Source organism: Hypanus sabinus, chromosome 5 (assembly GCF_030144855.1).
Source record: "Hypanus sabinus isolate sHypSab1 chromosome 5, sHypSab1.hap1, whole genome shotgun sequence".
In the NCBI taxonomy this organism is placed as follows: Eukaryota; Metazoa; Chordata; class Chondrichthyes; order Myliobatiformes; family Dasyatidae; genus Hypanus; species Hypanus sabinus.
This window is the reverse complement of record NC_082710.1, coordinates 12,600,883-12,627,338: the sequence shown is the minus strand read 5'-3', so window position 1 is coordinate 12,627,338 and position 26,456 is coordinate 12,600,883. Positions and strand designations below refer to the sequence as shown.

General features: G+C 40.2%; 1 protein-coding gene across 8 annotated transcripts in view; it reads left to right on the top strand.

The window, feature by feature from the left end:
- Positions 1-13,793, top strand: part of LOC132393927 (single-stranded DNA-binding protein 2) — a 319,942-nt gene extending 306,149 nt beyond the window's left edge. For 7 of the 8 annotated variants that reach the window (XM_059969375.1, XM_059969377.1, XM_059969379.1 and 4 more), the window contains one exon: positions 14-6,339. Coding sequence is in view for 3 of the 8 variants with exons in the window: in XM_059969379.1 (XP_059825362.1) it covers positions 14-43 (30 nt within the window). In the remaining 5 variants the exon portion in view is untranslated. Of the gene's footprint in view, positions 1-13; positions 6,340-12,275 lie in introns of those variants that run through there. The other variant, XM_059969374.1, reaches the window with a different exon arrangement.
- The last annotated feature ends 12,663 nt before the right edge of the window (positions 13,794-26,456 follow it).

The window sequence follows — 26,456 nt, the reverse complement described above, 5'->3', positions numbered from 1 at the left end:
TTTTTTCCCACAGTATTCTCCAAGCATGACAATGAGTGTGTGATCATGTATCCCTCCTCGTGATCAAGGCCAGAGTGATTTGCCTCTTAAAACGTGAAGTAACCACATCCACAAGAGAAGATTAAAATATTTTACAAAGCTCTGCAGAAAAAGAGGTTTTGATTCTAGCAAAGACCCTGTTGTTCTGCAAATGACAGGTGTCCCATTGTGTACTGAAAGCGGGTCCAAAATATTCTTTTTAAGTTTACAAAACCTCAGAGACTGAACAGTTCAACCATTTAAATGTAGGATATTGCCTAACTGAGGCAAAACGCAGCAACTTCCATGACTTCCCATAGTTAAGTAAGACATGGTGTGCTTTATTCAGCTGTTTGAAAGAATACAGTAATAAATACAGCTTAATGTGAGTCTACTTCCTTCTGTTTTTCCCTTCCAGTCCACTCTTTAGTCTCAAGAAGTTATGTTAATTGTAATTTTGTAATGTATAAACCAGCTCCTGACAATACCTCTTTTTATGCTTTATATGACATCATTGCTACTCAGCAGAACAAATATACTAGCCAAACACTGTAGGATATACATGTGGAAGGGAAAAAAGAAAGGCTAATGAATATCTTGCACTTAATGTTGTGTTCAGTAAGTGTTATTCATTAATTAGAGCTTCATTACTTGTCATGTGAAATAGGAGCAAGCCTGTCTTTTAGATTTACAGTGGTGGATGCAGGTCCTTAACTACAGTTCTGGCATATCAATGTTGAACACTAGGTGGACTATGCTTATGGTCATTGACAACAGCCAATAAGTGCTATACCAACTGCAGCTAAGAAATTGCAGAATAGTTTTGTTATTTCTGTCTTTTCCCTGGTAATATTAAATTGAGATGTAGTACTCTAGGAGCGTGATTAAGGATATTTGATGGCAAATCGTATGATCTGGATGACCTCGGTCTGCCACTAATGAAGGATGCCCATCCTTCCTTAGTTAATATCGCACCATAAAATTCTGTGTTTTAGCCATTACCTCTTTTTTAAAAAAAAATGGAAAATGAAACTATCTTTTGTAAATTTTCATGTATTCCTTATTCTTCCTTCTGTGCAGAATGATATATTGTAAATGTACATTATGTGTAGATTGTAACAAACTGAAGTTCTTTTTGTTTGGTTTTTGATTTGTATGTGTGAGAATGAGGGTTCACGGAATCACCGCAGTTGGGGTCTTTTCCCATGGGGAACGTTTTCTGGTCTGAGATTGGAACTAGTGTAAAATTTTGTACAAATTGTTGGCTGACTTTTTCTGTTCTCAGACCAATTTAAAAATATTTAAATGAAATTTACCAAACATTATTCAAATGGAACCGTAATTTTGAAGCTCATTAATTATGCATGTTAAAAAATGTACAATTCTGTGTTTAACTAATGTAACCACTTGAAGTTAACCTACTCCTAACTCCAATTATACAGTTGATATTTTTAAGAAAAAGTTAGTTCCTGTTACTATATCAATTTTCTATATTAGACAAATGAATTAAGTATAGAACATGTTTTTTAATTTTCTGGGACTTGGGTGTGGGAACTAGTGATAATGATTGCACGACACTAAAGTGCTGTACAGTTCAAATCATCATTATATCACTTATAATTATGGCAATTGATCTCTAGTTGAAAGTGTCTAAGTAAGAGAAGCTAAGTAATCTGTAAAAACTTAGCAAAATAACAAAAAAGGAAAATTGTAAATGTCGTCCTTTCCCTGTGATTCCTCATTTGAAAAGGCCCTAACAATCAGAAATGGAGTTTCTGTAAAACAGCCTACTTATTACTTGCTTCAAGAAACAGTATGTTTCAGAAAAAGATAAAAAGGCACTGTCGTGTCCCCAAAAAATCTTTTACTTGGGCATTCAGACTTCTTTTTCTTGCGATGTCTTTTGAAGATATTTATATATTGTCTGACAGTGTGATGCCAGTACCACGTCCATTACAGACTAATCATATGCAGTTTTGCATTTCAATCTGAATATAGTGCTAATTGTTGTGAAGATTACAGATAGATTTCTTTGAGTAATTCTTTATTCTTTTTGTGACTTTTATGGAATTATGCCACTAAACTAAAGTTAAATGTGCAAATGAGAGGATTGTGATTGGGTTATGGTAAAGATTGACCTATTCTCATCAAGTACTTCAAACATGCAATTAAGTTGTCCTGCAAGCCCTATCTTGCAGTACAGAAACATTTTGAACTACCAAACTTCTTCACCAAACCAGGTCAAAATACTATAGTGGTGCATTACTCAAGTCAAACATGATGTTCTCCTAAGGGGCCATCTATTGGTGGGTCCTCAGATAGCTGTAGAAGCTGATCCAGGTTCCACGTTAAAATACGATTAAAATACTATTGTCCCTCTAAGCTTCATTCAAATCTTGAATACACTAAACATCAATATATTGTGTTATATTTTATAACTGAGCAGGTAGGATGAACAGTGTTGCTTGTCTGAGTCATATATTCATTCTTGTAACATTAAACCATTTAAGCAAGAAAGATATCACTTCTTGCACTCATTGAGCACTTGATTTATGTATTTGCAAGAAATAACTGGTTTATATTTTCATAAACCATTGCTCACCACCAAAAATCTGAAAGAAAATAAATTATTTATACTTCATTTGATGAGAAATAAGGGAGATCTTTGTTGAGAGATTGGATATTAATTTTGATGTGGTGCATTTATTTTGCAAGGCATTGGGCAAGGCAGTGATGATGGCATGAGGTCTATATGACTGAGCCTCATTTCAGTAAATTGTTGAACTTCCAGTAGCAAACAGCCAGGTTGGAGACTGAGCCCATAGAGAGTGAACACTAGACACAGTGGAGGAAACGCTCCAGTGCACGGGAGAATAAATGTGGCCCAGCTCATTCCGTGTTCACTTCTACCCAGAGAATGTACTATACAGAGTTGAAGAAAAAACCTGTGTTGGGACTACTGTACATATGTGGAGTAGCCACCTTGGTTCACCTGCTGCCTAAGTCATTGTTCTTTTAGATATCAACTTGTTCTGAAATTTCAGTCAGCTCTTCATCAGTGAGAACAGAGTGGTTAGTGCTGCAGTCTTACAACCTACAGCCAATCTATTACCACCCAAAATTCAAGAGGAAAAATATCCTAATGCTATTTTTTGATCAAGTGGTTATGCATGCAGTAATTTTTTTTGAAAGCATTTCATGAAATATATTGATTATTTGTGTATGCATGGTCTGTTCCCTTCTGTTCTCATTGACACTGACTGACTTGCTGAGTTCCTTAAGCGTTCTGTGTGTGTTGCTCAGCAATGAATGTTATGAAGTGTGCAGTCTACAATCCGATATTTCATTATGTAAAATTTGTTTGATTAGCAGATTAAAAAGACTACATTTCCAATTTCACAGTCCTGTTTTGTGTTTGAGTCTGATGAAGTTACTTCAAATCCAGGGAGAAATTGAAGAGTTACGATGCAAGGTGTAGTTAACTGTGAGGATATTGTGGTTATTTCACAGTGATGATGATATATAACATTTTTAACTTGTGTAGTTTCAGACTGTGTGCTAAAACTGGTTCAGTGCTGCCATTTAGCCAATGAAAATCCAAAAATTTCAGGTTAATAGAATTCGCTTTTGTCATTGTACTCAGTATAATTCACAATTGACATTGCAATATTCTGTTGCCATGATGCCCATTTGCAACACACATGCAGTGGGCCACTTTATTAGGCATCTCCTGTAGCTCCTGTACCCAAGAAAGTGACCATTGAATGTATGTTCATGATCTGTCGCCTATCTATTTCAAGGTTTGACAAATATTCAGAGAAGTTCTTTTGAGCACCACTTCTGTAAAGCATGGTTATTTGAGTTACTGTCACCTTCATGTCAGTTTGAACCATACTGGCCATTCTCCTCTGACCCCTCATTAACAAGGCATTTTCATTGACGGATCTGCCACTCACTGGATGTCTCATTTATCACACCATTCTCTGTAAACTCTGGAAACTGTTGTGTGTGAAAATCCCAGGAGATCAACAGTTTCTGAGATACTCAAACCACCCCATCTGGCACCAACAATAATTTGACAGTCAAAGTCACTTAGATCACAATTCTTCTGCATTTTGATGTTTGGTCTGATCAACAACTGAACCTCTTGACCATGTCTGCATGCTTTTATGCATTGAGTTTCAGCAAAATGATTGGCTGATTAGATATTTGCATTAACAAGCAGGATAACAGGTGTACCTGATAAAGTAGCTACTGGGTATATGTATGTTAGTTGTGAAAATAAAGCTTCTGGCAGTTCTCTCTCGTACTTAGCTATGATTTCTCTTTTGCCTTTGCATTGTGCCTCACACCGAGAAACGATTATTTAAAAGGAAATTTTGCCTTTGATAGCAAATTCATGTAAGCAGTGCTCCCAAGATCAAGTTTTCTGTCTTTTTTAAAATCAGAAAATGCAGTGTTCTTTGTTATTTCACCATTTGCCACTATTTTTCAAACGTTTGCACAAGAGATTATGAAAGACAAATATAAATAAATTCTGCGATGGATAGATAGCTGCAATAACAGCGTGGTAATTGTTCCAAAAGTCATTCTGGTGTGTTCTGTAAAATAATGTAGTTTGTGTAAGAAACTTTGTCTTGACTATGGTTTACACTGTAATATACTGTTGTAAAGCGCAGTTTGATTCCATGTAGCAAGTGCATTTCTGTAGTTATTGTTAGTATGTCACTAAATCAGCCAATACTTTATTATTTGGGTATTTTTTTGTATTCTTTTTTTGTTTGCCTTGTTAAAGCATGCTTAACTGACTCTAGAATCTCTGATGTGGATATTTTAAAGATTTCAGCCAACTAAGCAGAAACTGCCAGGAAACAATAAATACAACTTTTCTATTATTTTTGCCCTGAATATTGATATTGTTTTACAGAAAATAACATTAATATTTATGTTACTTTACATTGCCCTCTAACTTCAAAATGGCAAAATCTAATTTAATCTGAACAGAAAATGCATGTGCCTACACATTCTCTTTATGCTGCATCTCATCTGAGTGCATGTGATGTTCATTGAAACTAGTTGCAAAGATAGACATTTTGCATATTCAAGAATATTCATTTACGCAAATGACAATTAAGTGCTTAATACCCTCATGTTTTGTACTTTTCATTGATCTATATACCCCTTATCAATTATATTAAATAAATTCCATATTCTGTTTTTTATAATCTATACTTTTTTATGAAATGTCATATACTTTCTAAAAACTTCATTAAAATTATATTGTTTGACTTGTTTTATGAACTGACTTTCTTGAAAAAAGGGTGAGAGACACTAAAAGCTGAATTATAGCTATGGTTTTTAAATCTGCATTTAACCTAGTTGGGACAAAGGAACCATTTAGTTTTTGAAACAATTTATTTTTTAGTATGACTCTTTTGAAATCAAATTCACTCTTCCGTGATGCTGCGTAGCATGTTTTCAGAAAACAGATGCCCTGACATCTATTACAATGTATAATGTTTAGAAAATATTTTAACCAGTTAAACTTCTGTAGTCAGATAAAGAGGTAAATTCTTTAACCTAGTGGTAGGGGAGGATCTGGAGCTTCAATCATCTTTGTATTTGAAGTTTCCTCACAAATTGGAACTGTGCTAAACATTCTGCTGAGAGTAATTGAATACGTGAATGTGGAATCAGAGAGGACTTTTGGTAGTGGTAATTCCCGAATCCTGGACATTATTACACTTCATTAACCTCTGACATTGCTTTGGCAATGTTGTTCTGCACTTTGTTCTTCAAACCAATTCAATACAATAAACAGCCACCAATAGTGTTTTCTTTCAATTTTTTCTAACAAGAATACCAATTAAAGCTACCTTACATCACAGTGAAGTTAAAATTTTAAAAAAATGTCTATTCCATGAGCATATCAAAGAATCAACATATCGAGTCAGTACCTATACACAGTAACTCCAGGTTTTTAGGGCACATTTACTTCATGCAGATGGCTTTTAGAAGTTGCTGTACAAAGTCTGAAGCATATCTCGATGGCTGCCCAGCACTGCACCTCATTGCATGATTTCAATGTTTAAAATGAATTTTCTTATCCCAGTGTTTCCTACTTTGTATTTGTTCCTGCGGGCACAATAGTATTGTGTTTAGTAGCTCTGCCTTCACTTTTCTTTGTGTTCCTGAGTACTAATTAGCGACGTGTCCTGGTTTATTGTTCAGCACATTCTGTATTACATCATTTGTATGTTCTTTAAATTGTAAAGTTTCTTAGATTGAAAACTTGCTCATTAAACTGTTACATCAAATGTGCTATAGGTCTCAGTCCTTGATTTAAATAATAAATGTTTTGTAGCAAGCTTCTTCAATGGATTCATTGTGATCAGGCAGAGACACTATATTGTTTCAAGGACACAAGAAATGACTACAGTGTGGAAAAATTGGTAGGCCTGACCCTGAGACTGGATAATTGAGCATCTGCATTGTATGTTTTGTGTGTGTTTTATTTGTATCCAATAAAACCTAATGTTATTTTTCACATGTAAACTACTAAATTATTAAGGATGTGGAGTAATTTTCTGACTTGAGCAGATCTGACTATGTTAGCTAAAATATGCACTCACCATGGTCAAATTATAAATCAATCAATCATATGTAGCCTCTACCCTAAGGTCATGAACATCAATTTCCTTAACTACTAGTAATTTCTACTCCCCTTTCTCTCATTTTTCATTCCCCATTCTGGCTCCTCACTTGTCCATCACCAATAGAGCCTCCTTCTCCTTCTCCCATGGCCCACTCTCCTATCTGCCCTTTACCTTTTCCACCTATCACCTTGCAGCTTCTTACTTTATCACTCTTCCCCCTCCCCAACCATCTACCCCCTCAGCTGGTCTCACCTGTCACCCGCCAGCTTGTACTCATTTCCCTCTCCCCACCTTATTGTGGCTTCTGCCCCCTTCCTTTCTAGTCCTGAAATGCAGACTATTTATTCCCCTCCATAGATGTTGCCTGGCCTGCTGAGTTCCCGCAGCGTTTTGTGAGAGTGTTGCTCTGGATTTCCAGCATCTGCAGAGTCTCTTTGTATTTATAATAGGTTTCTAAAATGCTAGCACTTATCTAAAACAAGCTAACAGAACAAGTGAAATCAGCCCGATTCTTTGAAAGTTACTGCCCTTGAAAATACTTCTTGAAGTGTTTTAGTCACACGTAATACTTATTCATGAGGTAGATAACCTGTGCAACAACAAAATTTGGAGAGCAGATTACAGTTTTTCAGAGCACTTTCTCAGTGAAGCTCATTCTGATCATTATTCCGATATTTCTGTCTCCAACGGGCAGATTGATCATGTGGATAGAGGCTTTTTCCCAGGGCTGAAATGGCTGACAGGAGAGGGCACAGTTTTAAGGTGCTTGGAAGTAGGTACAAAGGAGATGTCGGGGTAAGTTTTTTTTTACGCTGAGTGCGTGGAATGGGCTGCCGGCAACAGTGGTGGAGGCAGATACCATAGGGTTTTTTAAGGCACTCCTGGATGAGTACATGGAACTTAGAAAAATAGAGGGCTGTGGGTAACCTTGGGTAATTTCTAAAGTAAGTACATGATCAGCACAGCATTGTGGGCAAAGGGCCTGTATTGTGGTGTAGGTTCCTATGTTTCTATAAAGCTTTTGAGTTGACTTCAAGATTTTATAGACAAATTTCTCTGTTCTGTAATCACCATCCTTTACTTCAGAATAACCCCTGACTTAAGTCTTGTTGAAAAAGGAGCCAGATCAACTGCAAGAGAACTGGAAAAGTGCACACTCAGAATAGCATATTCTCTTGAGGTTGTGGTCAAGTCATTAATGCAGCCCCGAGCAAGGTCAATACCAGCTGAATAATTGAATTTAGTCTTTCAATATGTGAATTAAGGGATCTGTGTCTGCTGAAGAATCCTTTGGCTGGTCAGGGCAGGGTCGGACATATTGAGGACCTGTCCGCAGTGTCTGCTGCCATCGGCAATGGGCATGCTTAAGGAATATGTAGATAAGAGTTTTGATTTTTTTTGTAGAGAGCAATAAAGTAGGCATGTCAGATTGTTGTTTTACACAATTCTGATCTGGTTCACACAGCAAAATAACAGTAGTTTCTGATGTTCATACAGATTTGCTTACACCATAATAAAATACAGAGTTTTCTTTAAAAGGATCCTTAATTACATTAATTATCTAAGAATCAGTTCAAAGAGAGGATAAAGATTAGCTTTAGTTTGTCACATACATCGAAACAAACATTACTTTGTGTCAAATCAGCGATGATTGTTCTGGGCAGCCCACAAGTGTGACCATGCTTCCACCGTTAACATAGCATGCCTAGAACTTTGGGAGGGGACCAAAACACCTGGAAGAAACAATCACGCTCACAAGAAGATCACACAATCTCCCTACAGTGGTAGGAATCGAACCTCAATCTTGTAGCTGGTGCTCTAAAGCATTATGCCAACTGCTATGCCACCACCTTTCACTGCCTATTCCTTCCTCCTGGGTCTTACCAGAGAGCAACTACTGGTAAACCAGGTAACCCAACACCACTGGTACTGCAGGAATGACTGCCACAGCTGAGACTTCCCAATTTTCATTCACCTTTGACTTTCCTGATTTAGGCACAGGTCAGAATCTACACTGGTGATCTAAGGATAAATGACGACCAAAGACAACACTGGTGAAAGAGAGAATGAGAAAGAAACCCTGTTCCACAAAGGATTCTCTACAACTGTTCCAATAAATATCAGCATGTCACTTACAGGTCTCTCCTTCAGAAACATTAGTGTTGGGTTACATACTCTTACTAGTAGTTGCTTACAGGTAAGACCCAGTAGGAAGCAATGGACAGGCTGACTGAAGGGAGCAAGAGGCTGGAAAGGTGGGGTGGCGAGGTAGAGTGGTAGTTACTGTGGCACTAGCTGTAAGATCGGGAATCAATTACCGCCACTGTCCGTAAGGAGTTTGTATGTTCTCCCTGTGACCATGTGGCTTTCTTCCAGGACAAGCATCTATTTCAACCTTTGTGTGTCAGCATCAGTCTTCCCTCCCAAGTACAGACATTAAATCCTAAAGCTAACAACTAATATGCGTCTTTTTTTTAATGTTTCTCACAACTGAATCAGAGGTGTGATAAGTTTAGGATAGTTCATCACCTTAAATATCTGAGGTTACATGGTGTGGTCAGTATTGGCCTGTGTTGCAAACTATTCTGATTCTGCATATTTCAATCTTAAAGTGGTAATAAGCAACAACTTTTTCCTGACTGAATGATAGCCACTTCTGGCAGGTTTCTCCTTGATATTAATTTCATAGTTCAAAGTAAATTTTAGTATCGAAGTATGTGTGTCTCACCATATATAACCCTGAGATTCATTTTCCTGTAGGCACACTCATCTAATCTATAGAATAGTAATTGTAACAAGATCACTGAAAAATCAACTAGAATGGAGAAGACAACAAATTGTGCATATGCAAATATGAATAAATATCACTAAATAACGAGAAAAGATGGAGTCTTTAAAGTGAGATAATTGGTTTTTAGGAACATATCAGTGATGAAGCAAGTGAGTGTAGTTATCCCCTTTTATTCCGGAACCTGATGGTTGTGGGGTAGTAATGGTCCTTGAACATGAGGCTGTGAATCCTGAGGCTCTTGTGCCTTCTACCTGATGGCAGCAGTGAGAAGAGAGCATGATGTGGGTAGTGGAGATTTCTGATGATGGATTCTGCTTTCCTATGACTGCATTTCATGTAGACATGCTCAGTGATTGGGAGGGCTTCACCTATGATATACTGGGCTGAACCCACTATCGTCTGTAGGATTTTCCACTCAGGCATTGGTGTTTCTGAACGAGGCCATGATGCAGCCTGTCAATATACTCTGGGCTATACACCAATAGAAGATGGTCAAAGTTTTAGATGTCAGGGAGAACCTCTGCAAAATCCTAAGGAACTAGAGGTGCTGTTGTGCTTTCTTCATAATTGCACTTGCATGCTGGGACAGTGTGAAGTAGTAACACCCAGGAATTTAAAGCTGCTAATCCTCTCCACCTCTGATCCTTCGATAAGGACAGGTCATGGACTTCTGGTTTCCCTTTCCTAAAATCTAGAATTATTTCCTTGGTCTTGCTGACAATGAGTGAGAGGTGATTGTTACGCCATAATTCAGCCAGATTTTCAACCTCCCTCCTATACGCTGATTCAGCATCATCTTTGATTCAGTTTACAACTGTGGTGATCCAGAAAAGGAAAACGAAGCTAACTCAAAGCATTTTGATCTCATTCCTCTGATCTGCCATTTCTGTCCGATCAATCTCTTTATCATTCACAGTCAAAAGTATATTTATTATCAAAGTAGATTTATGTCATCATACACTACCTTGAGATTCATTTTCTTGCAAACATTCATAATAGAAAAAAAATCAATAGAATCAATGAAGAGCTACAAAGACTGACAACAAATGTTTAAAAGAAGACACATGCAAATACAAAATGAAAACATAATAATAATAACAATAATAAATATGTAAAAAATAATACTGAGGACATGAGTTGCAGAGTTTTCCAAAGTGAGTCCATTGTTTGTTTGCAACATACACAAAATGCTGGTGGAATGCAGCAGGTCAGGCAGCATCTATAGGGAGGAGCGCTGTCGACGTTTCGGGCCGAGACCCTTCATCGGGACAAATGTCGACAGCGCTTCTCCCTCTAGATGCTGCCTGACCTGCTGCATTCCACCAGCATTTTGTGTGTTTTGCTTGAATTTCCAGCATCTGCAGATTTCCTCGTGTTTGCCGTTGTTTGTTTGATCAGTTCAGGGTTGGGTGGAGTGATGTTTTCCCCTTTGGTCCAAGAGCCTGATGGTTGAGTTCCTGAACCTGGTAGTTCAGACTGTTGATATGTCATTCCAGTTATTACCTGGTTGGACATCTACCAAAATGTTATTATTTTTCATGTGATGGTAAGATTTCCTGGAATTAGGGCTTTTATTAATGAATTTGGAAAATATTGTTAATGTACCCAGGTTACTGTGCAATCAACAATATTGATGACAGTGGAATAAATGGAAGCATCACATTCAGCCTCAAGAATGTTGATAAGGAATAGTTTGTATTGTGTTTCTTCAAAGATTACAGTAGATTCTGATTAATTGTACTATTGGTTAATCAGGACAGCCGCTTAATTGGGACAACTCTTGAAGAACAAAAACTAATCAAAAAATAGCCAAGATTCCCCTTGTTTATTTGGGACACGATACTGCTTAATTGGGACTGGAGACTTTTGCTGACACGTGTCAGTCACATGCACTTGTGTGGCTGTTTAGACACTACACCATGCTTGGAGCGAACAGTTTTTAAAAAGCATCCTTTGCATTAGTTCAAAAAGCAATGATTTTTGTCACTGATAGTTGTTGAAAAATAAGCAGTTAAGGCAATTCAGAACCGTTTTGTTCACTGTAGTTTCAAGCATTCAGGCTTGGAGATGCCAGAAACGGCCAGGAGTGAAAATGAAACTATTTCATTACTTCAATAAGTTAGGAACGGCGAAGATTTTTAAAAGTATCGACAATCATTATGAAGATTTGGAGGAAGCATGTAGGAAGGCAGTCCATTGTCTGCACTAGGTGTCTGTGCTAACTTTGTTCACTTACAGTCAAGCGAAAGAACACAGTAGTGTATGCCGGGTTAACTTCACCATCATAGTTATTAGGAACTAATACAGGGTAGTAGTATTGAGAGTGTTCTAATTAATTCTGTTTTTCATTTGAATATATCATTTGTTACTCAGTTAAACAGTAATTTGTCTTTATTAAACCTTGTTAACTATTTCCATGAAATGCGGGCAGCCACTTAATTAGACCAAATGGTACTCATCCCAATGTGTCCCAATTACCTTGAATCTACCGAATTTCAAACTTGCAACATATTCTGGCATCTAGTTCAATTCCTGCCGCTGTCTGTAGGGAGTTTGCACATTCCTCCAGTGACTGCGTGACTTTCCTCTGGGTGCTCCAGTGTCCTCCCACATTCCAAAGACGTATAAGATTGGTAAGTTTTGAGCGTGTTATGTTGATGACAGAAGCCTGTCGACACTTGTGGGCTGCCCTTCAGCAGATCCTCTGTCTGTGTTGGTTGTTTTTGCAAATGACACATTTCACTGTATGTTTTGATGTACATGTGACCAATACAAATAACCAACGTATAATCTTTATCTTTGTATTTTAGAATGTGCTTTCATGGGATTACTGATAACTCGAGATGTGTGGGAGACCAAAAGCATCAAAGGAAGAAAGCGTACAAGTTGGGAGTCACTAGAAATCCAGGAAAGCATGTCACTAAGGTTCACAGTCACTGAATTAACAGAATGTTCTGACTGTTGCTTTTGGCTATTGATTGTATCCATTTCCTGGTCGTTGATTCAGGACCTTTGTGTTGAACGTCTGTTTATTACTTAGATTTTAAAGTTTTTTTCTCTTATTTACCTTGTATATTTGGTTCACTACTGAAGTTTTATTTTCTAAAAGTTATGCTATGGAATGTTTTGTTAAGTGTACAATTACAAAGATAAAGAATATGCACTCTCTTTATTTGTCAACACACACTGAAACATACAGTGGAATGCATTGTTTGCGTTGACGACCAACACAGTCAGAGCATGTGTTGGGAGCAGCCTGCAAGGTTTACCGTGCTTCTGTCCACAATTCACTAGCCAAACAGGGAGTCTTTAGAATGTGGGAGGGAACTGGAGCACCCAAAGGAAACCCATGCAGTGACAGGGAGAACGTACATCTCCTTGCAGACAGTGACGAGAATGGACCCTCGATCAGTAATTGCTGGTGCTGTAAAGTGACTGCACGAATCGCTCGGTTACTGTGCCACCCCAATCACCTTCAGGCAGAGGTAGAATTTGAACTATAAATTTCAATAAGATTCAACCCGATGCTACTTCATTAATCTATGTTCTGTCTGGAGCAGAATGCCTGACTGATAACTGCTAACGACTACGGTCGTTGCTCAGCTCTCCAGCTGATCAGTTCCCCTGCTAGGAAGGAGAAAGAGCACCTCGAGTGGAGCCCACCAGCACAGTCTGGAGGAATAATGTTATGTTGAAGCAGTCTGCTCAGGGAACTAATATCGCTCAAAAATTCCCAGAAGAGCAGCAGTACACATTAATAATATTATGTGCAATCACTCGTCAGGTTTTAATCAGCTACCTGCCTGATGAAGACTGAGCTTGAGGATGGGGAACTGATTCTTCCCCCGGGCTGTGAGACTACTGAACTCCCTGTCAACACTCAGGTCTCATCACGTGTGAAGCACCACTGACATATACCGCTTACTTTTTGAGTTGTGTCGTAAATGCATCTTATTATTTGTTCATTTATTTGTGGTAATTTTGCTTTGTGTGTTGTGTTTTGTGTGCATGTCTTATATGAACTGTGTTGTGCAGCTTGGTCTTGAGGACCCTTGTTTGGTTAGGCCATATACATGTGTGTGGTAGATAAACAGTAAACTTGAACATGATTATTTGTTCAATCATGTAAAAGTCTAGATTGATGGAACCTTTTAAAGATTTGTTCATTGTTTTTCTCTAAGATGTTGCAGTGTTTTCCATTATTTTTCCCTAGATACGTGGATATATGACACTGATGCTGTTTGCTATGTTTGAAAGCAATTAAGTTCAGATTTTCTAGTTCAATGAGTGAAACTTGACAATGCCACTAGGCCGAGCAGCATCTTTGGAGGGGAATGAACAGTCAACGTTTCGGGCCAAGACCCTTCATCAGCATCCCTGAGTCCTGAAGACGGGTCTCAGCCTGAAGCATCGACTGTTTATTCCCCTCCAAAGATGCTGCCTGACCTGCTGAGTTCCTCCGGCATTTTCTGTGTGTTACTCTGGATTTCCAGCATCTGCAGATTCTCTTGGGCTCACAAGAACACCGCAAATTTTTATATTTAAATATAATGAGTATTTTAGTTTGTTCTTGCAGTGAGATTTTCCAGGAACACCTAAGCAACACTTTGAAACTCTAGGCTACTAAAGTTCTCTGCATATATCCCATTTACCTTATTATAAAGGCATAAATTATGGAGCTTCTCCTTGGGATTTATCCACTTGGGAGGGAGGGGCTCTGAAACAGTCATACGCCTGAGGGGGGCCTGGAGAAAAATGTTAAGTATGGAATTTCATCTGGAAATTGACAGGAAATAAACTATCAAGACTTTTAAGTCCAAGGTCGAATTCTTTCAGTGTAAGTCTGGCAAAGCAACCAATATGCAAAAGTAGGGAAATTATGCAAATAAATATATATATATATATAATACTGAGAACATGGTTTGCAGTGTCCTTGAAACTAAGTCTGTAGGTTATGGAGGTTCAGTTTTGAGGTGAATTACGTTATCCATGCTGGTTCAGGAACTTGATGTTTGAAGGGTTATAACTGTTCTTGAGCCTGGTGGTGTGGGACTTAAAGCTTCCGTACCTCCTTCTCAACAGCAGCAATGAGAAGAGAGCATGGGCTGGATGGGGAGTGCCTTTGATAATGGAGACTGCTTTTGTGTGGCAGTGCTCCTCGTAGATATGCTCGAAGATTGGGCGGGGGGGAGGGGGCTTTGTTGGAATGGGCTGCATCCACCACTTTCTGTAGGCATTTCTGTTCTTGGGCAGACCAGGCTGAGATCTGAGATGCAACCAAGTTAGGATACTCTCCTGGTGTAAATATTTAGACTATTGATCCACAAGTTTTGGGGCTAAAATATTTAACTTACATGAATGGGGAGTCTTTGGAAATGGATTTTGTTTGCTTGTAAGTAATGTTTATGTTAAGGAAAGGTAACACTGCACTGGATACACTGATTGTGACCATACACATTCAATGATTGAGTTTGATAGGATTGGTTCAGCAATGACTTGTACATTGATTTTTCACTTCTTGGTGTGAGGTTGAGAACTAGCACATGCTGATGGAATGGTGCAATATGAATTGCCTGTCTAATTCATTTATAATCACTCATAATAAGGCATTGGTCAGACTGACCTTGTAGTATTGTTTCGGCCCCTTATCTAAGAAAAGAATACGTCCACAATACAACAAGTCTTAGGATTGTATGTGGTGACATATATGTACTTCAATAGTACATTTACTTTGAACTTTGAAAAGATGTGCTGGCATTCGGGAGGGTCTAGAGGAGGTTCATGAGGTTGATTTCAGAAATGAAAGGGTTAACATATGAAGAGTGTTTGATGGCTCTGGAACTGTACTCAGTGGAGTTTAGATGAACGAGGAGGAACTTCATTGAAACCTATCAAACATTGAAAGGCCTAGAGAGAGTGGATGTGGAGAGGACATTTCCTATAATGAGTGAGCCTAGAACTGGAGGGCACAGTGCCAGAATAGAGGGATGTCCATTTAGAATGGAGATGAGGAGAAATTGTTTCAGCCAGAGGGTGGTGAATCTGTGGAATTCATTGCCACAGATGGCTGTGGAGGGCAAATCATTAGGTATTTTCAGAGTGGAGATTGATACATTTTTGATTAGTAAGGGCACCAAGGGATCAGGGAGAAGGCAGGAGAATGGAGTTGAGAGGGATAACAAATCAGTCATGATGGAATGACAGACCAAACTCAATGGGCTGAGTGCTCCACTTCTGTTCCAATGTCTTACTATCTTTATTGACTTGGAGATGATTCTGTGATACACACACACAATGCTGGAGGAGCTCAGCAGGCCAGGCAGCATCGATAGAAAAGAGTACAGTCGACGACGATTCCAGCTGAGACCCTTCAGCAGGACTGTTGAAAAAAGATGAGGAGTAGAGTTAAAAGGTGGGAGGAGGGGAAGGAGAAACACAAGAAGATAAGTGAAACCAGGAGAAGGTGAGGAGTGAAGGAAAGAGTTGGGAAGTTGGGAAGAGATACAGGGCTAGAGAAGGGGGAATTTAATAGGAGAGGACTAAAGGCTATGGAAGAAAGAAAAAGGGGGAGGAACACCAGAGGGAGGTGATGGGCAGGTAAAGAGATAATTTGAGAGAGGGAAATGGGAATGCGGAGTGGTGAAGGAGTGGGTGGGGGGGGGGGGTTGGTCATTACCGGAAGTTCAAGAAGTTGCTGTTCCTGCCATCAGATTGGAGGCTACCCTGATGGAATATAAGGTGTTGCTCCTCCAACCTGAGTGTGACCTCATTGCGACAGTAGAGGAGGCCATGGATGGACGTGTCAGAAGGGGAAGTGGAACTAAAACAGGAAACCACTGGGAAAGCCCATTCCCATTCTGATATCTCAAGGGATCTCCCAGTGGCCACCCATTTTACTTCCACTTCCCATTCCTATTCCAACATGTATTCTGACATTCTAATTTCATCATGAGATTGTGCATTAGTAATGATCTTTCAAAAATCATTGGACACCGGCATGGTGGCAGAGGATTGGAAAATTGCAAACGTCACTCAACTCTTTAGGAAAGGAGGAAGGCAGCAGAAAGGAAATTATACACCCGTTAGCTTAACCTCAGTGGTTGTGAAGATGCTGGAGTCAATTGTTAAGGATGAGCTATGGACTATTTGGTGACATAGGGCAAGATAGGACAAAGTCAGCATGGTTTCCTGAATGGAAAATCCTGCCTGGTGAACCTGTTGGAATTCTTTCAGGAGATTACACATAGGATAGATAAACATGATGCAGTGGATGTTGTATATTTGGACTTTCAGAAAGACTCTGTCAAGGTACCAAACATGAGGTTGCTTACCAAGTTAAGAGCCCATAGCATTACAGGAAAGTCACTGACGTGGTTAAAGCATTGGCTGATTGGTAGGAGGTAGTGAGTGGGAATAAAAGGATCCTTTTCTGATTGGCTACCACTAGTGGTATCCTGCAGGGGTTGGTGTTGGAAATGCTTCTTTTTATGATGTATATCAATGATTTAGATGGTGGAAGAGATGGCTTTGTTGCCAAGTTTGCAGATGATACAAAGACTGGTGAAGGGGGCAGGTAGTGTTGAGGAAACAGGTAGGCCTCAGAATTGGCAGAATGAACAAGAAAGAGAGTGGCAAGTGAAATATAATGTTTGAAATGCATGGTCACACACTTTGGTAGTAAAAATAAATGTGCAGAATATTTTCTAAACGTGAGAAGATCCAAACAATCTGAAATGCAAAAGGACTTGGGAGTCCTCGTGCAGAATGCCCTAAAGGTTAATTTGCACGTTGAGTTGGTGATGAGGAAGGCAAATGCAATTAGGAGGGTTGAAGGGTTTCGGCCCAAAATGTTGTCACTACCTCCTCCCATAGATGCTGTCTGGCCTGCTGAGTTCTGCCAGCATTTTGTGTTTTTATTTATTTCCAGCATCTGCAGATTCACTCGTGTTGCATGTGGAGTAATTTCTTTAGCATGTGGTGAATTAGTGGAATTTGTTATCACAGGCAGCTGTGGAGGCCAGGTCATTGGATGTATTTAGGTGCATTTAAGGTGTGTGTGTATATGTATAGATAGATGTACTATTTATTTTGGGTTTTTATTTATGGCAAACATTTCTAGTGGATATCCTGAAAGAACATGATGAAGTGTTTGCAATGGATTTTTGCCTCCAGCCATCATACAGACACAACAATCAGAAAACAATATAGTACAGTTCCAAATGAAGGTGACACATCTGCTAACTCTGCTAATTGCTCATTTGTCTATCATTCTCATTTAATCATTATGCCTCTGCTTTCACTCGAGATTTGCTTGTTCACAAACTGATTAAACACTATGAATGAAGAAGCGGAATAAATCTGTGCATGTTTATGCATTAAAATAAATTATTTTTCATGTATAATTCATTTTACATAGGTTTGGAAGTTCAATAAATAAAAGTATGTTCTATCTATTCAATATATATTGACCTGTATATGGTGAGGTGGAGATATGTCTCTACCAAAGGAGGTGTAAGTCACCCCTTCCCTCCGCTAGCCTGTAGGTCACCCTTGGGCAAAGTGTAGCACCTGCTTAGCCCCTGATCAGGGTCACATGAAGCCATTGGTGCAGGTCATGGATGATCATATGAGCAGCTGGTGCTTATCACAAGTCCTAGTCATGTGAATACTGACGCCGGGCAGGCACTCTCATAAGTGTATTGATAATGGCTGGGATCTCCCATCGTGTAAAGACACTGTTCAGAAGAAGGCAATGACAAACTACTGGTCATGGGACCATGACAGCCTACGTCACATGACACTGCAGATAATGATGATGAAGGCATAAGTCACCATATACAACACAGAGATTCATTTTCTTTCATGTATACTCAATAAATCCATAGAATAAAGGTTTCTTTTGAACTTATAGTCTTTTAACATCTTTGGACTATTTTTACTGTGCCTATGGTCTTTTTTTTATCAGTTATGGTATTGTTTGCACTGTTGTGACAATATTTTAACTATAACTATATGTAACTATGTAGTTTTGTGTAGGTCTTGTAGTTTTATTTTTTGTTTTGTTGGGTGGTAGAGTTGGTCTCCTGACTTGGTGTGTCTGGGTAGACTTGTTTTTTCTGGTGGCTTTGGAGCTCCTTTCTGGGGAACGCGCTAAGATGATAGCGCGATATTAATATGCAGCAGCCTCTCCGGACTCTGGATTGGGGTTTGCCAAACGTTATGTGGATTTTCTGGTGTAGTCTGTTTTGTTGTGTGCTTTTGTGATATCATTCTGGAGAACGTTGTCTCATTCTTTAACTGCATTGCAGTTGTGGTTTCTAAATGACAATAAATAAAAATTCAATTCAATTCAATTCAAGAATAATAAACATAACAGAATCAATGGAAGTCCTGGTTATGCAACCACTGAGTGTTGACAATAGCTGGGGTTACCTGTCTTGTAAAAATGCCCAGAAGAAGGCAATGGCAAATCACCTCAGTAGAAAAATTTGTAAAAAAACAGCCGTTGTCAAAGACCATGATCACCCAGGACATATGACAGGGCATGTAATAATGATGATGATCATAAAAACTAAAGTAAAACATGCTCATGTTGAGGTCAAAGTCAGTAGAAGGGAGGTTGTGAAGTTAAAAGATAATGCCTCCAGCACCCAGGGCATGCACTTTTCTCACTGTTACCATCAGGAAGGAGGTACAGAAGCCTGAAGACACACACTCAGTGATTCAGGAACAGCTTCTTCCCCTCTGCCATCCGATTCCTAAATGGACATTGAACCCTTGAACACTACCTCACTTTTCTTAATATACAGTATTTCTGTTTTTTGCATGTTTTTAATCTATTCAATCTACTCAATATATGTATACTGTAATTTATTTATTTATTTATGCTTCTATATCATGTATTGCATTGAACTGCTGCTCAATTAACAAATTTCACATCACATGCTGGTGATAATAAACCTGATTCTGATTCTGATAATCAATAACTGCTCGAGAACACAACAGAGCTTCTGTTCAGTTCTGATCTCCTCATTATACTGTGTGAAAGTCTTAGGCACATATAGCACCTATAAAAAATACACACTCCCCTTGGGAGTTTTCATGTTTTATTGTTTTAAGACATTAAGTCACAGCGGATTTAATTTGACTTTTTTTTAACACTGATCAACAGAAAAATCTCTTGTGTCAAAGTGAAAACAGATCTCTACAAAGTGATCTAAATTAATTACAAATATAAAACACAAAGTAATTGATTGCGTAAGAATTCACCCCCTTTAACATGACACACCAAATCATCACTGGTGCAGCCAATTGGTTTTAGAAATCACATAATTAAATGGAGATGTGTGCAGTCAAGGTGTTTCAATTGATTGTAGTAAAAATACACCTGTATCGGTGAGTCAGCATCCTGGCAAAAACTACACCATGAAGACAAAAGATCACTCTAAACAACTCTGTGAAAAGATTATTGAAAAGCACAAGTCAGGAGATGGATACAAGAAAAGTTCCAATTCACTGAATATCCCTCGGAGAACAGTTAAGTCGATCATCAAGAAATGGAAGGAATAACGCACAGCTGTAAATCTGCCTAGAACAGGCCGTCCTCAGTGACTGTGCAAGAAGTGAGGGAGGCTACTAAGACACCTATGACAACTCTGGAGGAGTTACAAGCTTCAGTGGCTGAATTGGGAGAGACAGCGCACACAACAACCGTCGACCGGGTGTTTCACCAGTCGCATTTTTATGGGGGCATATCACCCACGTAATTATCTGCACACTTTCATTACTGTTAATCTTTTTAATCGGTTATTTTAACTTAGAAAGGTGATATAATCACTTCTGGTTGTTACTGACAATGAGAAATATTAGCAAATAATGCTAATCTTAATCTTACAAGTTACATGAAAATATGGGGATGAATGGGTTTGATAAGATTTTTAACCAAAATAAACTTAATTCATAATAAATAATTTAACAAGGATTAAACTGTACAATGCCTTTTCATTCTTTACATTTATAGATAATGCTTTCCTTACTGTTCTAGTATATTCCTTCACACCATTCACACTGAAGTCTCTCTGGGTGGAACACTACTATAATACTTGAGGGGCTCCCTCACCCAACTTGGCCCTTCCCTGTCCAGTAGCAGAGGAACCCTATGCTGTGGTCCTTCCCTCACGTGCCTTTGTGGTGGCTGCACCAGGTTTCAGTGCATCCCTCTGCATGTACTCATCTTAGAGAAGGTTACAACATTGTGGGCCAAAGTGCCTGCACTGTGTGGTACTGTTCATAGTCCTTTGAACTAAAATCAAAGTATGTCAGAAGATGTCAGTAGCTCAGGCAGCGTTAGTTGAAAGAGAAACAATCAACTCTTCAGGTTGAGACACGAGATTCTGCAGATGCTAGAAATCTGGACCAACACACAAAATGCTGAGGGAATCTGGACCAACACAAAATGCTGGAGATCAGGCGGCATCTATGAAGGGAAATGGACAGTTAATGTTTCAGGTTGAGACCCCTCATCAGGACTGCAAAGGAAAAAAAAACAACTTGGCTTAGGCAACAGAGAAAGTGAGTGGAATGTAATGAATGTTTCCATGATAGGGTGGATTAATGTCAAAAAAGTAAAAGTCGACATTACCATCACCTGCACAAGTACATGAATGCACAGATACGATGAAAGTAGTGGATATGGCCCAGTCCATCATGGATAAAACCATCCCCACTATTGAGTACATCTACATGGAGCGTTGTTGCAGGAAAGCAGCATCTACCATCGGGGTCTCCTACCACTCAGGCCATGCTCACTGCTGTCATCAGGAAGAAGGTACAGGAGCCTCAGGACTCACATCACTAGGTTCGGGAACAGTTATTACCCCTCAACTATCAGGCTCTTGAACCAAAAGGGATAACCTCAGTCAACTTCACTTGCCCCATCACTGAACTGTTCCTACAACCAGTAGACTCGCTTTAAAGGACTCTTCATCTCACATTCTCAATATTTATTGCTTTTTTTCCCTTCTTTTGTACTTGCATTTTGTTGTCTTTTGCAGGCTGATTGTCTGCCCTGTCATTGCAATCTTTCATTCATTCTATTATGGTTATTGTACTTTCTGTGAATTCTTGCAAGAAAACACATCTCAAGGTTGTATATGGTGACCAACATGTACTTTGATAATAACACACACAAAATGCTGGTGGAACATAGCAGGCCAGGCAGCATCTATAAGGAGATGCACTGTTGACATCAGGTCTCAGCCCGAAACGTCAACAGTGCTTCCCTTTATAGATGTTGCCTGGCCTGCTGTGTTCCACCAGCATTTTGTGTGTGTTGTTTGAATTTCCAGCATCTGCAGATTTCCTTGTGTTTGCACTTTGATAATAAATTTACTTTGAACTTTAAACTTTGAACCTGCAGTTGCATCACAGGCACACAGCACCAGATAAGCAAACTTCACGTAAAAGCATAAATTAAACAAAATTAACCATACACAATTACAAGAAAGGACAATTGGAGTGATAAAATGCCTATTTCAGTGCTAAGTCGACATAGCGTTGCTCAACTGTAGTGATTATGCTTTTGTTAGTTGGCTCAGGAACCGAACAGTTTAAGGGCAGTTGCTGTTCCTGAATCTGGTGGCGTGTGATGTTAGGTTTTTATGCCTGCTGCCTGACAGTGGCTGTGGAAAGTAGTTGTGTGTAAGGAGTTTATACGTTCTGCCCGTAACAATGCGTTTAAAGTAATAAGTGACAGGTTAGGTGCAATATTTTTCAGCCGTTGTGTGAGTGGGGAGATAGGGATTTGGCTCATTTGGCTTTGATGAGGAGAGGCATAGGCTGTAGGTAGATTTATTTTCATTAATACTCTTTCTTTCTTATTCCCCATTTAGAACAGTTGAGTTGCCAGGCAGGATAATGGAATGTTCCTCTTGTGAGATGTGGGATGGCAGAGTACCTCCAGTGCCCCTGATGACTAGACTTGCAAGATGTACATCCACTTGCAGCTTCTAACAGACTGTGTTAAGGACTTGGAGCTGGAACTGGATTAACTCTGGATCATTCAGGAAGCTGAAGTGTTAATAGACAGGACATACAGGGAAGTAGTTACATAGAACATAGAACAGTACAGCACAGTACAGGCCCTTTGGCCCACAATGTTGTGCCGACCCTTAAACCCTGCCTTCCATATAACCCCCCCCCCCACCTTATATTCCTCCATATACCTATCTAGTAGTCTCTTAAAGTTTACTAGTGTATCTGCCTCCACCACTGACTCAGGCAGTGCATTCCACGCACCAACCACTCTCTAAATAAAAAACCTTCCTCTAATATCTGGTCACCTCACTACAGGAAGGACGTGGATACTATACAGAGAGAGTGCAGAGGAGATTTACAAGACTGTTGCCTGGATTGGATGGCGTACCTTATGAGAATAGGTTGAGTGTACTTGGCCTTTTCTCCTTGGAGCAATGGAGGATGAGAGGTGACCTGTTAGAGGTGTATAAGATGATGAGAGGCATTGATCATGTGGATAGCTAGAGGCTTTTTCCCAGGGCTGAAATGGCTAGCACAAGGGGGGCATAATTTTTAAGATGCTTGGAAACAGGTACCGAGGGGATGTCAGGGGTAAGTTTTTCACACAGAGCGGTGGGTGCATGGAATGGGCTGTCGGTGGTGGTGGTGGAGGCGGATACAATCGGGTCTTTTAAGAGCCTCTTAGATAGGAACATGGAGCTGAGAAAAATAGAGGACTATGTGCTAGGGATATTCTATGCAGTTTCTAGAGTGGGTTACATGGTCGGCACAACATTGTGGGCCGAAGGGCCTGTAATGTGCTGTAAATTTCCATGTTCTATGTTCTGAGGGAATTGTCGAGGGTGTGATCACTGCAGAGAATGGGGTGGGGGGAAGTAAAGACTTGTTTAGTGGAAGGGTCCCTTAACTGAACTGATGTCTGATTTATACAGCAACGATTTCCTACTTTCTCCTATCCACTGCCTCTCAATTCCCTTTCAGGATGTTCCCTCCCACCTTTAACTCATGAAACACCTCCAACAGCAGACTGATAGCGACAATGTTGATTGTACGGTGGAAAACTTGTCTTGCAGATCGTCCTGTTTCAACAGGTCAATTCATTACATAGGGCATTGAGGTAGAACAAGGGAAAACAATAACAGAGTGAAGAATAAAGTGTAACAGTTGTAGAGAAAGTGCAGTCCTGGACTTGGAGGACTGTCTGTGGGGGTGGATGTGTGTCAAAGAGGGTTGGAAGAATGAAAGGGGCTTGTTTTGCTGTCCCGATGAAGGGTCTCAACCCAAAATTTCAACTCTTTATTCTTCTCTGTAGACGCTGCCTGACTGGCTGAGTTCCTTTTGCATTTTATGTATGTGGCTTTGGACCTACAGCACCTGCAGCAGCTCGTGTTCTTGTTTTGCTGTTCTTGTGTTGGACCAGTAGACCATAAGATTTTTTTTTCTTCGGCAGTTTGAAGGGGCACGACTGCACAAGCGCGTGGAGGTCGGCCAGTGAGAACAGCGGGAAGAGTTTAAAAGGAAGACAGATTTACAGAGCGGGTATCAGAGGAGAGTGAGACAGAGTAGGAAGGCTTCGGCGATAAAGGGTCGAGGCGAGGTAGGTCATTTGTTTAAAATAAAAAGAGAGTATGTGTGTGAGGCCGGTTTTCTGTGCTCTGTGTCAGATGTGGGAGATCCTGGAGACTCCCAGTCTCCCGGACGACCACATTTGCACCAGGTGCGCTGAGCTGCAGCTCCTTAGGGACCGTGTTAGGGAACTGGAGATGCAGCTCGATGACCTTCGTCTGGTCAGGGAGAGAGAGGAGGTGATAGAGAGGAGCTATAGGCAGGTAGTCACCCCAGGACCACAGGAGACAGAGAAGTGGGTAACAGTCAGGAGAAGGAAGGGCAAGAAGCAGGTGCTAGAGAGTACCCCAGTGATTGCCCCCTTAACAATAAGTGTTCCTGTTTGAGTACTGTTGGGCGAGACGGCTTACTTGGGGGAAGTAACAGTGGTCACACCTCTGGCACAGAGTCTGGCCCTGTGGCTCAGAAGGGTAGGGGAAGGAAGAGGATGGCAGCAGTGATAGGGGACTCTATAGTTAGGGGGCCAGATAGGAAATTGTGTGGATGCAGGAAAGAAACGCAGATGGTAGATTGCTACACAGGTGCCAGGGTCCGGGATGTTTCTGATCGTGTCCACAATATCTTGAAGTGGGAAGGAGAACAGCCAGAGGTCTTGGTACATATTGTTACCAATGACATAGGTAGGAAAAGGGAAGAGGTCCTGAAAAAAGACCACAGGGAGTTAGGAAGGAAGTTGAGAAGCAGGACCTCAAAGGTAGTAATCTTGGGATTACTGCCTGTGCCATGTGACAGTGAGTATAGAATAGAATGAGGTGGAGGATAAATGCGTGGCTCAGGGATTGGAGCAGGGGGCAGGGATTCATATTTCTGGATCTTTGGGACATGTTCTGGGCAGGTATGACCTGTACAAAAAGGACGGGTTGCACTTGAATCCCAGGGGGACGAATATCCTGGTGGGGAGGTTTGCTAAGGCTACTGGGGAGAGTTTAAACTAGAATCGCTGGGGGGTGGGAACCGAACTGAAGTGACAGAGGAAAGGGAGGTTGGCTGACAAATTGAGAAAGTTTGGAGACGGTGTGAAAGGGAGGATAGACAGGTTATAGAGAAGGGACAAACTCAGTCTGATGGTTTGAGGTGTGTCTACTTTAATGTGAGGAGTATCATGAATAAAGCGGATGAGCCCAGAGCATGGATCAGCACTTAGGGTTATGATGTTGTGGCCAATTCTCTGGATGCTTTCAAGAAGGAGCTGGATAGATATCTGATGGATAGGGGAATCAAGGGATATGGGGACAAGGCAGGGACTGGGTATTGATAGTGAATGATCAGCCATGATCTCAGAATGGCGGTGCAGACTCGAGGGGCCGAATGGTCTACTTCTGCACCTATTGTCTATTGTCTATTGTCTATTGCCATTACAGAGACTTGGATGGTGCAGGGGCAGGAATGGCTACTTCGAGTTCCAGGCTTTAGATGTTTCAGAAAGGACAGGCTGGGAGGAAAAAGAGGTGGGGGCGTGGAACTGTTGATAGTGTCACGGTTGCAGAAAAGGAGGAAGTCATGGAGAGATTGTCTATGGAGTCTCTGTGGCTGGAAGTTAGGAATAGGAAGGGGTCAATAACTCTACTGGGTGTCTTTTAAAGACCTCCCAATAGTAACAGGGACATTGAGGAGCAGATAGGGAGACAGGTTCTGGAAAGGAGTAATAACAACAGGGTAGTGTGGTGGGAGATTTTAATTCCCTAAATATTGATTGGCATCTCCCTAGAGCAAGGGGTTTAGATGGGCTGGAGTTTGTTAGGTGTGTTCAGGAAGGTTTCCTGACACAATATGTAGATAAGCCTACAAGAGGAGAGGCTGTACTTGATCTGGTATTGGGAAATGAACCTGGTCCGGTGTCAGGTCTCTCAGTGGGAGAGCATTTTGGAGATAGTGATCACAATTCTATTTCCTTTACCATAGCGTTGGAGGGGGATAGGAACAAACAAGTTAGGGAAACATTTAATTGGAGTAAGGGGAACTATGAGGTTATCAGGCACGAATTTGGAATTTGGAATTTGGAAGCATAAAGTAGAAACAGATGTTCTCAGGAAAATGTATCAAATGGCAAATGTTCAGGGGATATTTGCATGGGGTTCTGAGTAGGTTTGTTCCAATGAGACATGGAAAGGATGGTACGGTACAAGATCCGTGGTGCACAAAGGCTGTTGTAAATCTAGTCAAGAAGAAAAGAAGAGCGTATGAAAGGTTCAAAAAACTAGGTAATGATATGAATCTAGAAGATTATAAGGCTTGCAGGAAGGAGCTTAAGAATTGAATTAGGAGAGCCAGAAGGGGTCATGAGAAGGCCTTGGTGGACAGGATTAAGGAAAATCCTAAGGCATTCCACA